At 37.3% G+C, this 19,056-nt stretch overlaps 1 protein-coding gene across 1 annotated transcript in view; it reads right to left on the bottom strand.

Moving 5' to 3' along the window:
- The window catches only part of CIMIP6 (ciliary microtubule inner protein 6), a 55,421-nt gene that overhangs the window by 11,880 nt on the left and 24,485 nt on the right, over nt 1-19,056 (bottom strand). Inside the window, 1 exon segment of the mRNA XM_069071711.1 lies at nt 5,658-5,811. Coding sequence (XP_068927812.1) covers nt 5,658-5,811 — 154 coding nt within the window.

Here is a 19,056-nt window from a genome sequence, read left to right as displayed (position 1 = left end):
AAAATGCAATTGAGGGAGGAGCATGTGTGTGGGGAGATGGTGAGAGGGGAAGGGGGAAGAGAGGTAGGGAAAGGGAGAGAGAGGGAAAGGGAGAAAGAGCGGGGAGGAAAGGGAGAGAAGGAGAGAGAACGGAGGAGAGGAGAGGGGGAGAGAAAGAGAGGGGGAGAGAGAGAGGGAGGGAGAGAGGGAGGGAGAAAGAGAGAGGGAGGGAGGGAGTGAGAGAGAGAGAAATCAATCTAACTTTTGGGGGGGGGACTGGAAATGGTATCTATGGCTTAGTGTTTAATGCTAAAAATAATAGAGAGAAAAATAGATCCTTTAATACAATTTTCTAGAGCAGAGGAGTATTCTATTAGGAAACCTATCTAGTAATCAGTGAGGAGTATTTGGGTGAGGGAGGGTTAAAAAGGAGTGGTTGAATAACCCTACTAACCACACCATAATACTACAACTACATTAACTTCCAGTCTTGTACCTTTTAGTCAGATTTTATTATTCATATCCAATGTCATTGTAGGCAGTTAATATTGGATAAATGAAAAATATAATATATATAATAAATATAAAATTTGTCTTTTACAATGTACCAAGGTGGTTTTTTTTTTAGTTCAAATACATAATAATTTTTATTGGAGATATTCATGTACTTGGAAAAAAGTGTTTTACTGATATTTTAATTTAGTTCTCCTCAGAAAGTTATTAAATCCAGCTGGTTCATTAAACTTTTTTTTCTATTTTTTTTCTCACTTTGATTCTGCTTCAATCAATTTTTTTTTAATGCTGTTACCTTCTTAAAAATGAATTTTACTCTTACATTATATGGTCATTCAAGGCTCCAAGTATATGAATAAACAACACAGAATCACAAATTTAGAGGGAGCTCAGAAGCTATCTAGTGGAACCCATATCTTTACAACATACACACAAATTGTGTTCCTGCTTTTACTTGTAGACTTGCAATAAGGGAAAGACACTACCTCTCCCAAAGCTCATTCTACCATTGGATAACTCTCACTGTTAGGAAGATTTTTCCTTAAACCAAGATGAAATTTGCCACTTTGTAAACTCTACTCATTTCTTTTATTTTTGGCCTTCGGAGTTAAGCAAAACAAATCAAATCCTTTTTCCATTTAACAACCCTTCAAATATCTAATCTCCACTATGTATTTTCTTCTCCAAGCTAAACAGCTTAGTTTCTTCAACTTATTCTCATATAGCATTAGTCCATAGCTTTTTGTCACAATGTCTGCTTTCCTCCAGACACTCTCTAGCTTAACATCATTCCTAAAATGTGATACCCTACACTGAACACAATACTCCCAATGTGATTTGACCAAGGCCAGGTACAATGGGACTATCACCTCTTTATCCCTGGACGCTATGTTCTTCTTAATGCAATATAATGTTAATTAGATTATTTGGCTGCCATATTGCACTGCTGACTGATACTCAGCTTGTAGTCAACCATAAAACCTCAAAGTATTGCCGAGCCACAACTCCCCCATCTTGAACTTCTGAATTTTAAAATATAACTTTATATTTGACATTATTAATTTTATCTTATTATACTCAGCTCATTGTTTTGTCAGTCTAGATCTTTTTGAATTGTCACAATCATTCAGTGAGTTAGCTATCCCTCCCAACCTTATGTTATCTGCAAATGTGACAGGAATGACAAATATAATTTTGCCGAGGTCACTGATAAAAATGTTAAACAGTAGAGGGCCAAGCAAAGATCCCTGGGGCACTTTATTAGAGACCTTCTCAAATTAAAATTGAATCATTAATAAATACTTTCTGAATCATTAGGTAAAGCCTCTAGTTGTAACATTTGTTTATGCTACATCTCTTCTTCATTTCTAGAAGAAATGTTAAAATCTAGGTAAACTATGTTTACAGAATTCCTTTAATATAGCAGTTCAAATCCTGTCAAAAAAGAAAATGAATTAGTCTGATATGACCTGTTTTTGACAAAGCCTTACTTATTCTGTGTAATAACCATTTCCTTTTCTAGATGTTCACTATCTTGTTAATCTTCCATTCTAGAATTTTTCCCCAAAAGCTAAGAATTATTGAACCATAGTTTGCTGATTACATTCACATACTTTTAAAAAATTGATATGCTTGAAGAAATAAAGGAAATTATTAGACTATTTTGTTCTATAATATTTTGGGGTTTTTTTGTTCTATCTATTTTGTTCTAACAAAGTGGCATAATTTTGTTCTATCTATTTTGTTCTATAATATTCTAACTATATGCTAATAAGACTGACAACTTAAAATGTATGAATATTTACAAAAATATAAAATACTCAGATTAACTAAGTGAGAAATCGATAATTTAAATAAACCAATCTCAGTAAAAGAAATTGAACAAGCTATACATAAACTCCCCCCCAAAAAAGCCTAGGACCATATGGATTTATTAAGAGAATTTTTTTAAACATTTAAAGAATAATCCCAATATTACATAAACTATTTACAAAAAAAATACAAAAAGAAGAGATCTTATCAAATTCTTTATGTGATAAAAATTTGTTTTGATATCTCAGCTATGGAAAGTGAAAGCATAGAACAAAAACTATAGATCAATTTTCCTAATGAACACTGACAAAAACTTTTAATATTAGCAAAGAGGCTATTGCACTATATCACAATGATTATACACTATGACCAGGTTGGATTTACATGAGGAAAGCTATAAATATAACTGATTGAATTATTACTACATTAACATTATACAGAAAAAGCTTTTGATAAGATACAACACAGATTTCTGATTTTAAAAATTAGAAAATATAGGAATAAAAGAATCTGTCCTTAATGCACTAATTAACAAATTAAACCACCAAAGGACTACTTTTTATAGACCTAGAAAAAAAACTTTAATGAGATTTATCTGAATGAACAGAAAAGAATCTTAAAGGAAATTATCAAATTAAAGTAGGATGTTAGGGGAGCTAGCAGTACCAGCTGTCAAACTATACTACAAAGCAGTAAAAATCAAAATGATCTGGTACTGACTAAAAAATAGAGAGACTGACCAGTGGAACATATTAGATGCGCAACATGTAGAAGCAAATAAACCTAGTAGCTTAGTGTCTGATAAACCCAAAGAATGTAGGTACTAGGGCAGGTACTCACTATTTGACCAAAACTATTGGGAAAACTAGAAAACAGTCTGATAGAAACTAGGTTTAGACTAATACTCAACTATCTGTAACAGTTTTCTAATGGTGTTATTTTGTCTGAACTCCCTAAGGTGTTCTACTTCCTTACTAGTCTTGGGCATCAACTCCCCACCAGCCCTTTGTGTTTTGGGAACCTCTGGTCCAAAGACTATTCTTTGGGCCAGAAAAAAATAGCAGCAAAATAAGAATTTAATGCTTTCTCCTCTCTGTCATCGGTTATTATTTTATCCACCTGCCACCTTTGTGCAGTGGTGTTGAACATAAATAAAAAGAGGCCGCTAAAGCATAGATAAGGATCCCTGTAGGTCACATATTGACATAGAAACCCACACTAACACTATCTAAGGGGCAAGTAGGGGGCTCAGTAGATAGTGCTGGGCTTGGAAGGCTCATCTTTCTGAGTTCAAATTTGGCCTCAGACACTTTGCTAGCTGGCTAAGTCACTTGACCTCTTTTGCCTCAGTTTCCTCATCTGTAAAATGAGCTAGAGAAGCAAATGGCAAACCACTCCATTGTCTTTGCAAAGAAAACCTCAAAAGGGTGTCACAGAGAGTTGGATGTAACTTAAATGACTAAACATTACCCATGTTTTATTGTATTTTTCTTTTGTTGAATACTTTCCAATTATTTTAATCTGGTTCCTACCCTACTTGGGAATATTGTGAGCTGCATATTTGACATCTCTTCCTTTGCAAATTGTCCTTTCTCACTATATAGTCAAGCAAAAGGGAAAAAAAAATCCACCACTCATTTTCTCCTACTTTTCTCATTAGTCTGAGCTCATTCTGAATTTCAGTACTTCTGACTTCTTATAATATCCAGTGACACAGTATACGTTTATCCCACTGAGCTAAGTCTGGAGAGATTGATCACTACGTTGGCTTCAGTGTAATTTTTTTTTAAAGCAATTGGGGTTAAGTAACTTGCTCAAGGTTACACGGCCAGTTATTTCTGGGGGTGGTGCTAAGTATCTGAGCCCGGATTTGATCCCCAGGTCATCCCGACACTGGAACCAGTGCTCTTACTCGCCGAGCCACCTGGCCGCCCCCTAGTGTAATAAATTTTTTAGTTTTAGCAACTCCTGAAGATCACCTACTAAGCTACAGAGGTGTTTTGATATGAGTGGAGGGGGCACCCACCCCAATGACATCAGAAATCATTGATCTCGTGAAGCAAACTATTTGAGGGATCTACTCTTAATATTGTTAAGTTCTTATTACTTATACTCTTATCATTAGATAGTGTTTTTATCTATTTATCTTAATGGTTTGTGGTGTAAATGAAACTTTATTTGGTATCATCTCCATTTTGAGTTAATTGATACAAGTTATATTTTAATTATAATTAACTTATTTTTAGTTTTCAACATTCATTTCCACAAGATTTTGAGTTACAAATTTTCTCCCCATCTCTCCCCTACCCTCCACCCCAAGATAGCAAGCCTACTGAATACCCCTTCCCCCAATCTGTTCTCTCTTATATCCTCCCCCATCCCCCCTCTAACTTTCTTGTAGTGTAAGATAGATTTCTATAGCTCAGTGCCTTAAAAAAATTAAATAAGTATATCTTATTTCCCAGTCACATGTAAAAAAATTTTTTTTAAACATTTGTTTTTAAAACTTTGGTTTCTAGATTCTTTCCCTTCTTCCCTCCTCACCTACTCCCATTGGGAAGGCAAGCAATTCAATATAGGCTGTATATGTGTAATTTAATTGACTATGTTCTAAGCTGTGAGACAGGTTCTAAACTCATATTTCACCATAATGATCCAGTTTGTAGAATGTATTGATGATTTTTGTTGTTGGAAAGGAATGTGATCTTACTTTATTATATTTATTTTCATAATTAAGTCTAACTGAAGTAAACCAAACTAAATTTATTTTTAATAAAAGCCTTTTGCTAGTAATTGTTTTGCTTGGAATCACCAACTCCTTTTCCCATTCTCTTTTTTATTGCTTTTTCATCTTTGTAGGTCTAAAACATATTTTTTATTTTGTAGCAAAAGATATACATACACATATATATGTATATATAAAGGTATACCCAATTTATACACATACGTATGTATGTATGTATGTACTCCTCTTTCTTCCCCTTGCCTTTTGTTCCTGAAGCAACTACAAATATTCATTATTTTAGCCAAGGTGAATTCTTGTTCAATCATGAGTTAGAAGCGGTTAGGCAGTGCAGTAGATTGAGACTGAGATATGATTTGACATATCATATATTTTACGACCAGTATTCCCTTTCATCATGGTATGTTTAGGAAGATTGTTGGTAAGAAGACCAATTACCCCTAAGAATGGAATAAGTAAGGACATAATCCATCAATCTTCAATGTCGATTTTTTTTTAATTGTGAAGATATATTTCCATGAAGTATCAACACATCTACTATATTCTAGATTATTTGATAACAGAATACTTTAGATAAAGAAAAATAATATTTTACCACTGTTTTTCTTACCTATGCCACAAGCAGGCTTTTCTTTCCTGCAATGTTTGTTTGGTAAAATCAACTGACATGCTGGTATTTTGAAATCACTTCTTTGGGTACTCTGGGAGTCATAAGATGGAACACAGTGATGGCTCGGTATTTCTTCATGTGAACACCAATCCTCCTTTATAGAAATATGCAAGAAATTACACAGTATAGAACACAGTTACAGGTTCACCTCTGTCATTAAGTGGGTACTCAATAAATGTTTACTGATGATGATTAAAGTTATGCTCATGCTGCTAATGTTAAACTTAAGAATATATTTACCCTTTCCCAAATACTATTAAGATGAAAAATGGGGCAGGTAGGTGGCGCAGTGAATAGAGTACTGGCCCTGGAGTCAGGAGGACCTGAGTTCAAATCCAACCTCAGACACTTAACACAAAACTAGCCATGTGACCTTGGGCAAGTCACTTAACCCCAATTTCCCTACCTTCCCCCCTCCAAAAAAAAAGATGAAAAATAACATATCGAAGTAGCATCTAGTGTTTGGATGAAACAAAAGATGACATATTACTTGTGTTCTTAAATTCTGGCACAAAGTCCCTGAACTTGTAATATCTGGTAAAGTACACATTTGACTTTATTTTGTAGTAAGATTTTGTTATAGCAACATAAGAAGCAATACACAGAACCATTATGAAATCTAACAAATACTATAATAATATTATTATAATGTTCTGTACCTTTTACCTCTACTATGCTTTGGTGCTATAAGTAATAGTTTTATTTTAAGGGTACATTTTTCTAAGATTACCATTTTTGTTCTCAAAATTAATGTAAACAGATTGGTACAGTGATGACTGATATTTGACCTTTCTGATTTCACCTTTCAGAAGGGACAGGAAGCCATGAGAGGAATTGCAACTCAGGACATAATTCCCACCAAATTTTGATTGGTGATGTGTAAGTGTTTGTTGAATTGAATTAAAATGAATTCCTAAATTGAAAGGAGTTATTTTCTGAGAGCAATATAATTCAGACTCTTAATTGCCTCAATAGCATTTAAAAACAATCCTTATAGCTGGAAACAATCTATTTTTCTTAGAAATTTGTTTGTACTCATCATATTCTAATTATCATTATGATAATTTGTGTGCACATCTTATTTCCAGTACTAGATTTTAAGATCTATTGAAGGCAGGAACCATGGCTTAGGTATTTATCTAAGAATGTCTTCCACAAGACAAGCATTGAATAAATATATGCTTCAATAAATTAGTGTCTGAAACCTTGGGAAAGAACCAATGATCACATGCACAAATATATAATCATAAGAGCAAAAGATAGTGATTTGAGAAAAAAAGATTTCTTAAAATCCAGATAAAAGATGTCCTGATTTTTATTTGTAGTCTTATTTTGTATATACTTATATATATGCGGATATTATGCTCCTACAGAATGTAAACACCTTGAGAAAAGGGACTATTTTTTTCTGTCTCTGTATCCCTAGCACCCAGCATGGTTTCTGGCACATAAGCAGCATATAATAATACTTGGAGCTTGAATAATAAGACCTAAGTTAGGGACCATCATTTCCCAGTTCTCCTTTCATTTCTCTAACCTTATGTATCTCTTGTGCTAACTCTTCATTCTTGTCTTAAATCCTGAAGGTGGGTTTCCCTCACAGTTCTATTCTTAGCTTTTTCTTTTACTCTCTCTTGTCAATCTTATTTTTACTTGCAGCTTCAACTATTACCTCTATGCACATGACTCCTAAGTTTATATGTCTTTCATAGCTCTAAATCCTGCTAGTACTTCTTTTCAACATCGACAAAAATAATTCTATGATATTTCTCCCTAATACCTCCTTTTGACTACCATTATCTCATTTTAACCAGAATTCTACTGATATTCATTGTTTGAAACATTAGGGTTATCTTTTTTTTAAATTCAATTTTATTTTATTTTCAGTTCTAAATTCTCTCCCTTCCCTTATATACTTCTTTCCATTATGAAATCTAGAAAAATGAAACCCATTGCAAATATGTATAGTCATGCAAAATAAATTTCCATATTGGCCACATCTGAAAAAGAAAAAAAAAGTCAAGAAAAAAGAAAGAGAAGAAAAAATGCTGCATGCACTGAGTTCATCACCTCGCCATCTAGAGGTGGACAGCACACTTCATTATGACTCTCTAGAGGTGGGTTATTTATTGTGTTCATCAGAATTACTAAGTCTTTAAAGGTTGATTATTTTTAGAGTATTGCTGTTACTGTATAAACAAGTATTGTGTCTGAGGCCAGACCCCGAACTCAGGTCCTCTTGACTCTAGGGCCAGTGCTCCATTCACTGCATCACCTAGTTGTCCCAAATCTTTTAAATTTTATGTAATCAAAAGTATTCATTTTAGCTCTGGTGAACCTCACTACCAAAAACTCTTCCTCTATACATAGACCTGACAAATAATTTCTTTCCTGTTCCACTAGCCTTCTTGTGATATTATCCTTTTTGTTTCAGTCACATACTTGTTTTGAGTTTATCTTGGTATATGGTGTGAAATGTTGGTCTATGCCTAGTTTTTGCCCAACTATTTTCCAGTTTGCCCAACATTAAAAAAAAATAAGTTCTTGTCCAATAGCTAGGATCTTTGAGTTTATCAAACACTGTTACTGTGCTCATTTGCTTCTTTAATCTGTTGTACTGATCAACCTATTTGTTGTTATTCAGTCTTTTCAGTCATGTCCAACTCTTAGTGACCCCATTTCAGGTTCTCTCAGCAAAGATACTGGAGTGTTTTGCCATTTCTTTCTCTAGCTCATTTCGCAGATGAGGAAACTGAGGTTAACAGGATTAAGTCAGTACCAAATTGTTTTGATTATACTTTTGTATTATAGCTTGGGGATAGTAGTAGCACAGTGGATAGAATGCTGGACCTGAAGTCAGGAAGACTCACCTTCCTGACTTCAAATCTGGCCTCAGACATTTTACTAGCCAAGTGACCCTAAGCAAGTGACTTAAACCCTATTTGCCTCTTTCTTCATCCGTAAAATGAGCTGGAGAAGGCAATGGCAAACATTTGTAGTATCTTTCCCAAAAACGTCCCAAATAGGGTCATGAAGATGACACAACTGAACAAAAATAAAAAATTTGGTTTTCTTTTGTTTCTAATCAAATTAGCCAATAACTCATCTGTTGAATTTTTTTTAAAAAATCAGCTCCTAGCTTTATTTGTTAAGATTCTGTTCCAGCCCCTTATTTTAACTCTAAGTATATAGTTTTCCTTTCTTTTTTTTTTTTAGTGTATTTTATAAATAACATATTGTTGGATTCTGGGTTTTAATTCATTCTGCTATCTTCTTCCATTTCATAGCTGAGTTCAATTACGGTTACTATTAGCATGCACAATTATGGTTACTAACTATATATTTCCCTCCATCCTATTCTCTTATAGTTTCATTCTCTTTTTCACCTTTTTACCTCTGTTGATCTTGCTTCTAACTACTACCTCTCTTAATCTACCCTCTTTTTTATTTTCCCCCTTCGTTTCTCTTAAATCCTTCACTGTTGGGTAAGATGAATTTCTGTACTGAAAGTATAAGTGTACTTTTCCCTCCTTGAACCAGTTCAGATGAAAATGAAGTTCAAGTGTTGGTCACTCCCCACTACTGCACCCTCCATTTTGTACTCTTGCTTGTGTAACCTATTTATGTGAGATAATTTTCTCCATTCTTCCTCTCTTCCTCCCCTCCCCCTGTGAACTCCTCTCCCTCACTTTCCATTCTTCTTTTGAGGTCATCCAAATATAATAGCATCACACTCCTCTAATTAGACTCCAAGACTCCTGGTGGTAATAAAATCCTGAATAGTTACATGTATTATCTAGAAATATAAGAGTGTCAGTAGTTTAACCTTGCTTAGACTTTTATGATTTCTTACCCATGTTTATCTTTTAATTCTTGAGTCCTGTGTTTGAATGTCACATTTTCTATTTGGCTCCTGTCTTTTCATCAGTAACATTTGAAATTTCTTTATTTCATTAAATGTCCATTCCCTCTCTACCATCCTGGGTAGGATCATCACAATTCTCACTTTGCTATATGTTCACCTATATTAGGTGAATTTGACTCCCCAGGGGGAAGGCAGCAGGACTGCACCCCAGCTTGGCTCCTGGCAGGGATGGCAGTAGAGGCTGTAGCTCCAGTGCAGCCCTGTGTCTAGGGTCCTTTTCTCTAAGTACTGAAGTCTTCTGGCTGCCAAGAGCCCCAGGTGCTAAAGCTATTCCAGCTGAGGGGGGCTGCATAATTAAGGAGGGAGCCCTGCAAAGGAAGGGATAGGGCTGCAAAATAGTTCATTTATGTTATGCAAGAACTTCTTGTAGTCAGTTTTGCTAGGTAGGTTATTCTTGGTTTTAATCCTAGATCCTTTGCCTTCTAGAAAACCATAGTACAAGCTTCTCTTTTCTTTAAGTGGTGGCAAAATACTGACTATGACTCAATGGTACTTGAGTTCCTTTGTTCTTGCTAATTGTAGTATTTTTTTCCTTGACCTGGGAGTTCTGGATTTTGATTCTACTATTCCCAAGAGTTTTCTTTTTGGAGTTTCTTTTAGGAGGTGACTGGTGGATTTTCTTTTCAGTCTCTACTTTGCCCTCTGGTTATAAGATAACTATGTAGTTTTCTTTATAATTTATTGGAATATGATATCTAAGCTCTTTTTTTGTGCTCACGGCCTTCAGATAGTCCAGTGATTCTTAAATTATCTTTCCTCAATCAATTTCCCAGTCAGTTGTTTTTCCTGTGAAGTTTTTCACATTTTCTCTCTTTTTCTTTCTTCCAAATCTTCCTTTCTTCCTTCCTTCTGTCTTGCTTTATTATTTTTATATGATTAGCTTCATTTGACTAATTCAAAATTTTAAGGAATTACTTTCTGTAGCAAAGTTTTCTGATTCTTTTACCAAGCTATTAATTCTCATAACTTTCTTGCATAGTTCTCATTTTTTTTTTGGTTGATTCTAATTTTTATTTTTATTTTATTTTTTAGTTTACCTCATTCATTTCCATAAGACTTTGAGTTACAAATTTTCTCCCCATTTTCCCCTACCCACAACCCCAAAACAACAATCCTACTGAATATCCCTGCCCCAATCTTCTCTCTCCTATGTCTTCCCCCAACCCCTCTCCGACTTTCTAGTAGGGCATGGTGGATCTCTATGCCCCAGTGCTTGTAAATCTTATTTCACAGTTACATGTAAAATAATAATAACAATAACAATAATGATAATAATATATTTTTTGAACATTTGATTTTAAACCTTTGAATTCCAGATTCCTTTCCTACCTCCCATGTCACCTTACTGAGAAGACAAGCAATTCAACACAGGCTGTACGTGTGTAGCCATGCAAAACATTTCCATTGTGGATATATTGTGAAAGACTGACTGTACTTCCCTCCATCCCATCCCACCCCCCACTTGTTCTATTTTCTATTTTGATCCTGTCCCTTTTAAAAAGTGGGTGCTTCCAACTTCCCTCCCCCACAGCCTGCCCTCCCTTCCATCATCCCCCCATTCATCCCCTTCCCCCCTAATCTCCTATAGGGTGAGATACCATATTTAGTGTGTATGTGATTCCTTCCCTAAGCCAAATTCATTGAGAATAGGGTTGACTCATTCCCTTTTGCCTTCCTGCTCTTGCCCTCCATTGTAACACTTTTCCCTTGCCTCTTCTATATGAGATAATTTACCCCATTCTCTCTCTTCCCATCTCTTCTCATAGTCCTCTCTCACCTCTTAATTTATGTATACATATATATTTCTATTCCCTTCAACTATTCTCATACTAAGAAGTTTCATAAGTTACAATTATCATTTTTCCATGTATGAATGTAAGTAGTTCAACTTTGGAAATTTCCTTATGATTTCTTTTTCCTGTTTACTTTCTCATGCTTCTCTTGCTTCTTGTAATTGAATGTCACATTTTCTATTCAATTATGGTTTTTTTCATCAAGTATGCTTGAAAGTCCTCTATTCCATTGAATAACCATATTTTCCACTGAAACATGATACTCAATTTTGCTGAGTAGGTGATTCTCGATTTTAATCCCAGCTCCTTTGACCTCCAGAATATCATATTCCAAGCCCTTCAATCCCTCAGTGTAGAAGCTGCCAGATCCTGTGTTATTCTGATTATGTTTCCACAGTATTTAAGTTGTCTCTTCCTGGCTGCTTGTAATATTTTCTCCTTGATCTGGGAATTCCAGAAACTGACAATGATATCCCTAGGAGTTTTCTTTTTGAGATCTTTTTCAGGAGGTGATTGGTGGATTCTTTCAACCTCTATTTTGCCCTCTGGTTCTAAAACATCAGGGCAATTTTCCTTGAGAATTTCTTGGAGGATGATTTCTAGGTTCTTTTTTTGATCGTGGCTTTCAGGTAGTTCAATAATTTTTAAATTCTCTCTCCTGGATCTATTTTCCAGGTCAGTGGTTTTTTTCAATGAGATATCTCACATTGCCTTCTATTTTTTCATTTGTTTGGATCTGTTTAATAGCATTTTGATTTCTCATAAAGTCACTAGCTTCTATTTGCTCCAATCTAATTCTGAAGGAATGATTCTCTTCAGTGAGCTTTTGAGATTCTTTCTCCATCTGGCAAATTTGGCTTTTTAAGGCATTTTTCTCCTCACTGGCTTTTTGAGCCTCTTTTGCCATTTGAGTTAGTCTATTTTTAATATGTTATTTTCTTCAGTCAGGTTGTTGACTCTCATTTTATAATTTTCTTGCATCATTCTCATTTTTCTTCCCAATTTTTTTCTCTACTTGGTTTTTCAAAATCCTTCTTAAGCTCTTCCCTGGCTTATAAGCAGCTTATTCTTTTCTTGGAAGCTTCTGGTGCAGGAGTTCTGACATTGCTGTCTTCCTCCTGTTCCATGCTTTGATCCTTTTTGTCCCCAAAAAAGGAATCCAAAGTTGGATTACTGTGTTTGCCTTGCTTCCCTTGTTTGCTCATGTTTCCACTCAATTACTTGACTTCTGAGCTTTTTGCCACAGTAGAACCCTGCTACCAGAGGGGAGAGCTTCGTCCCAATCACTGGGGTTTTCTCAACTGCCAGAGGTATTAGTTGGTTGCCCTCTCTGAAGCCTCCACACGTTCTAGCAAGCTGGTCACACACCCCAGGATCTCCACCCTAGACTGCAATCCAGGTCCAAGCAGGTTAAAGCAAGAGTGACTGATTACCCCTCAGACTGGTCGCTTGGTCCCCCTGCAATCAGCAGGCCAGGAGCTCTGAAGCAGCCATGTGGCTGCAGCTGCATGGCCGCTGCACCTCAGCCTCTTCTTACCCTGGGGGCAAAGGCCTACTGCACTCCTGAATCCCCAGGTTCCAAAGTCCATACTGCATTGACCTCTCACTTTGTCCTTAGCATCTGTGGGTAGATAATTATGCAAACCGCCACAGCTGCTGGTGATCTGAAGTCCCTCCAGCCAGAGGCTGGTCAGGCCACCCTGAGGCTAAAACCTGGGGCTCTCGAAGGGTTGGGCTTGGCTCCCAGAGCTCTGTGCTGGCCTCTTCCTGCTGGCCTCCCAGGCTGTCTTCAGTGGGAGGTTAGCTTCTGTCATTTTGTGGGTTCTGTAGCCTGCTCCATTCAGTCCCAGCCCTGCAGTCATAGGCCTGGATGGCCCTTGTGGTTGGTGGGTCAACTTGCTGCCACGCTGATCAGGCCTCGTTAGGGCCTCTGCACAACCCGTCGTCCAGGCCTCTGCACACCACAGCGTCCAGGCCTCTGCACGCCACAGCGTCCAGGCCTCTGCACACCACAGCGTCCAGGCCTCTGTGTTGACCCCTGTCATCTTCTGGACCTCCCATAGTTTTCATTTCTTTTCTCATCTTTTTGTATCATATTATTTTCCATAGCATATTTTCTATACTGTGTATTTGAAACAATATTTTCCCTCTTTTAAATTCTTGCTGGGTTCACATCCAATCTGCATTTTTTCATTGGGTTTTTTTGTTTGCTCATTCTTTCAGTCTACTTCCTGACTTTGGTCTTTTTACAATTTAGTGTTGGGCTCTACTTCCTTCTAGGGGTGATGTCTGGTCTAAGCTTCTCTCTTTTTATGTCCCTTTGCCCCTTCTATAGTTCCGTCTGGGGGCCTGGAAGTTTTCAGTGCTCTCCAAGTGGTATGATCCAGGGAAAAGTCTGTTCACTGACCTCTTGGTCTGAGCTCTGAATTTTTTTAAACCAGATCTGAGCCTATTGTCTTGTATGAGTTTGAGTTTTAGCACATTAATGCTAGACTCAGTCACTATTAGCCTGCTAGGTGGCTATGCAAGTTCAGAGTAACTTAACTGTTGGTTCCTATTTGGTTTGAGATTCCTGAATCAGTTATTTCACTGCAGGTTGAGATGCTGGCTTAAAGATTAGAACTGAATCACTACTCTGCTCCTCAATTCAGTTACATGGCTACATTTCTGGAACTTGTTCAAAGTTCAATACTCATTTAGGCCCTACACTTACTCATGATTGTTCCTCTCTGACCTGGATCTATGTGATGGGAGACAGAGATGCCAGATGGCATGCATTCCTGCTCCCAGCTATAGGTCATAAGTCTGCTGGGATCTCTTTCTATTCCAGAGCTTCCTGCCCTGCTGCTCTGTCTTGGCTCCCTTTCTGTCCCTTGGTGCTGGAATGCTCCTGCTTACTGCTGCTGCCCCTACTGCCATGTTCATGCCCAGCCCCATCACAATGTCCTTAGGTATTGCTTTCTAAGTCCTAAGTTGCTCTAGGTTGGAAAAACGACTCATGGTGACTTATCTTGGCTTTTCCCATTAGAATTTTGTCTGGAGTGTTTTCTAGGTTGCTGTGGAAGAGGTGTGCTGGTTGAACTAAGCAAAAATACTTTTCATTCTTCCATCTTGACTTTTTACCCTTCCCTTAGAGAGTTATTTTTATCTCTTTCTCTCACAATCCTATTCAATTGAGTCACCACATCCTATTGATTCTATTCCATAGTACCTCTCACATCTATCCCCTTCTCTCTACTTCCATTGATAATAGGTCTCTACTACAGGTCTTCATGACTCCATGTCGACTATTGTTGTGTTCTTTTTTTTTTTTTTTGCTTTTTTTTGGAGGAGGGAAGGCAGGGCAATTGGGATTAAGTGACTTGCTCAAGGTCACACAGCTAGTACGAGCTAAGTGTAAGAGGCTGGATTTGAACTCAGGTCCTCCTGACTCCAGGGCCAGTGGTCTATTCACTGTGCCATCTAGCTGCCCCAATTATAGTCTTCTAACAGGTTTTCCTGTCTCTCTGTTCTCTCCTGTCTCCAATGGATTGGGGACACACACAAAAAAGAAAAATCATGGTCCCTGCCCTCAAAGAAATAACATTCTCAAATGGTGACAGAATGCAGACAATTATGTGCATACAACATACATACATAATGGGGGGGGGCAATCACAGAGGGAAGTCGCTTGCAGTGTCGGGGTGGGGGGGGCAGGACAATCAGAAAAGGCCTTTTACAGCTGAGGAAACTCAAACTAAGTCTTGAAATGAGCCAGGGAGCCCAGGGGGTAGAGAGGAGAAGGGAGACAGCCTCTCCCCAGGCATAGCTAGTAAGAAGACACAGAGTCAGGAGATAAAATGTGTATAACAGTACAAAGGCCAAGGCTGCTAGATTGTAGAATATGTAGAGGGTACTAAAGGAGAAGAATAGAAAGGTAGGAAGGGGCTCATAAAAGCCATATTTAATCCCAGAGAAAATAGAGAGCCACTGGAATTATGGAGAGGGTGGCATGGTCAGTCCTGTACTTTAGGAAGATCACTCTTGCATCTGAGTGAAGGATGGCCTGGAAAGGGATGAGACTTGAGTCAGGGATATCAACCAGAAAGAAGGCTAGTGCAGTAGTCCAGGTATGAAGTGATGAGTGCCTGTACCATGGTGGTGGCTATTATGAGTGGAAAGAAGGGGATATATATGAAAGATATTGCAAAGATACAAATGACAGGAGTTGGCAATACATTTGATATGTGGGGTGGGAACAAGTGAGAAGTTGAGGACAGCACCTAGGTTCTGAGCTTGAGTAACTGGGAGGATGCTGGTATACTCAACATTAGTCTTTTTAATGCATAAATGTGCTCATGGATCTTTTCCACTCAAATTTTTTCAGTAGCTTCCTTTGCCTTGTAGTCAAAGCCTTCCACAGCCTGTAAGAGCCTACCTTTCTAGCTTTGCCTCATATTCCTAGCTTTGATGTTCTCTACACTCAAACCAAAGTGTGCTACTTTCTGGAAGGCAGCATGATAAGCTAGAACTTGAGAGATTCACTTAACTTCCATGGCCCTCAGTTTCCTTATCTGAGGGAAGCTAGGTGGCGCAGTGGATAGAGGGCTGGGCCTAGAATCAGGAAGGCTTATCTTCATGAATTCAAATCTGGCCTGATACTAGCTGTGTGACCTTGGGCAAGACGTGTTACCCTGTTTGCCTCAGTTTACCCATCTGTAAAATGAGTTGATGTAAATGGCAAAACCACTCCGGTATTTTTGCCTTCAATACCCCAAATGATCACAGAGTCAGACAAGACTGAGATGACAGAACAAGGACCACAAATGAGTGCAATGGACGAGATGATCTTTAAGGTGCTGAAGCTGTCTTCCCACTCTAAATCTATCTTTGGTACTCAGATTCTAATGATAAAGTTGGCAAGTTGTGTACATGCCTTGTTCCCACTACTAGATATAAGGTCCTTTAAGGGTAGGGATTGTGGATCCTATGAAAATTGTGCTTTTTCTTCTCTCTGTGGAGAAAAGCAACAGACAACTCTCTACAACTTGTCTACTCAGTAACAGTTGTATGGTTAGAGGGAAGTCTCATCCTACTGATTAAATTCACAAAACCCTCATACATTTCCTTCATACTTTTTTTTTTTGCTTTTTTGGAGGGCAACTGGTGTTAAGTGACTTGCCCAAAGTCACATGGCTAGTAAGTGTGTTAAGTGTCTAAGGCTGGATTTGAACTCAGGTCCTCCTGACTTCAGGGCCAGTGCTCTATTCACTGAGCTACCTAGCCGCCCCTCCTTCATATATCTTAAAACCAAAATATTTTTAGAGGTTGAAAAAACTTGACCTAATCTTTGAAGATGCACATGTTTAAAATGGTACATGCACCTATTACAGTGGGAAAATTTAAGACACTCTTTCACTCTACCCATTAAATGCCACTTTTATTTTAGATATACCTTTTAGTTTTTTTCTGGTACTCTACTGAGTCATACTGTTAGTCATTGTTTTCCCCTTATCTCTTATTTAGTTCCAAACATTTCTTACATTTTTTAAAAATTGACTCACTTTGCTTTTAGTACTGATTGACAAGTTGATTGTTGTCATAATGATACTCAATATTTTCATTAGCATTATCATAAGTTTAATACTCAGAAAATAACACAAAATCAAATGAACTACGAGATATATCTCAATCAACATAAAACACTAAAATCTGAACAAATGATTTTTGATTTAAAAAACTGATATAATTTAACAAAAATTTAAATGCATTTCTGAGTCCATCTGTGTCCTTTAAAAGGCCTTAAAGGCTTTAAATATTTAGGGATTCAGCTGTGCAAAACTGTGAAGGTTTTTTGCATTTAGTTACTAGGTAACTATGTGGTCTAAGAGTGTGAACTATTTTAGGTACTTTCTTTGGCTTGCAGGCCCAGCGGCTCTTCAAAGGCTACTATTGAAGTACATTCATCTTTATATAAACTCTTCAAAGTCTATGTGATTTGCAAATACCATTTCTTGCCTTCAAATAGCAAATTTAATTTTATAATAAAAGATTATTTCATCTTCCAATTCTTCTTGATCTTCCTGGAGAAATCTACTGTGATTTTGTTTGATGCCCCTTAATATTCCATAGCTGTCTCTCTTTTGATGTTTTTAGGATTCCTTCCTTGTTTTAGTGTTAAGAGTTTAACCAAAAAAAAATGTGTTGAAGAGAGATGAATTTCCAATTTTTTCTCTTTTAGGGTGTTGTAGATACTCTCTACTTATGAATTATTGCTTCTTTTGGATAATTCTAGAATTAAAAAAAATTATTTTCTGGAATAAAAATATTTTTCCTTTTTCTAAAATTCCTGGGATTGGAAGGCAGAATCAGGATGATAGAATAGTAAGAGTTACAAGGAAGTCTTACTCCATATCTCCTCCATACATATTCAGAATAGCCTAACTCCTATTTGAGAAATTCTAGGGGAAAAAAAAAACCACACTTTAGTTCTTCCAGCTCTGGCTAGCAAAGGGAGACAGACAAAAATGTTAGAATACTATGGGACTGGAGTCTACCCAGGAATGGTGACATAGCTTATAGGGAGAGGTCTCAGATATAGTGGAGGTGGAGCCTTACCTTCTGAAGGGTGCAGGAAAGGTGCCAATTGACAGCTCTATCCCTTACTATCTAGTACCAGGTCACAGATAAAGGGATGACTGAGGAGAGGACTTGCTTCTTCTTCTTTTTTTTTTTTTGCTTTTTTTGGAGGGCAATTTGGGTTAAGTGACTTGTCCAAAGTCACACAGCTAGTAAATATGTCAAGTGTCTAAGGTCACATTTGAACTCAGGTCCTCTTTACTCCAGAGTCGGTGCTCTATTCACTGCACCACCTAGCTGCCCTGAGGACTTGCTTCTAAAAGCGGTATTTCAGGGTGAGGAGAGGTGGAAGTTCCTAGGCTAGGTATTAAGAATGCAACAAGTTCAGAAGCCAGTAGCAGCTATCATGGCTCTGGTCCCATGAGTAGAGAGGGGTCTCAGTTCCAACCTCTAGCCTTTCATTGAAGAAGAGGTGAGGGAGTAGGTGACACTTGAATCTGGACTAGTCAAGGAAGGGGAGAATACACACATATTTTGGTACAAAAATTAATTTTGAACAATAGGGAAGCAGGAAGGAAAGGGGTGATGGGAAAGCAGAGGAATAATACGGAAGAGAGATTAAAGGAGAGATTTAATCCTAAGTAAATCAAACTCTAGTGACATACAAATATATTTTTAGCAGTTCTTTTCAGCAAAAAATTAGAAACTGAGGGGATGCCCATTAGTTGGTAAATGGCTGAAAAAGCTGATATATGAATGTGATAGAATATTATTGTACAATAAGAAATGATGAAGGGGGATGGTTTCAGAGAAACCTAGGAAGGTGTAGCAGCAAGCACCCCAGCATCCCCAGGGTGTCTGCCAACACAGGTTCTTAGATCTGCTTTGATAAAGGAAAGCAACTCAAAATGGGTTAACAAGCTTACTTTAATCAGTCAAATATGTATTGTTCACCTAGTTCAGGGGAAAAAGGTCAGCACCCCGAACTTCAAAATATACAGACAGAATTATCAAGGCAGAGAAACAGATTTCCAAACTGTCCAACCATTACATCCATACCAAA

Source organism: Petaurus breviceps, unplaced genomic scaffold (genome assembly GCF_028583685.1).
Source record: "Petaurus breviceps papuanus isolate PSGF00001 unplaced genomic scaffold, PetGlider_PUasm1.0 90842, whole genome shotgun sequence".
Taxonomy (NCBI): domain Eukaryota; kingdom Metazoa; phylum Chordata; class Mammalia; order Diprotodontia; family Petauridae; genus Petaurus; species Petaurus breviceps.
The sequence above is the reverse complement of the archived record's forward strand: the minus strand, read 5'-3'. Positions and strand labels throughout refer to the sequence as shown.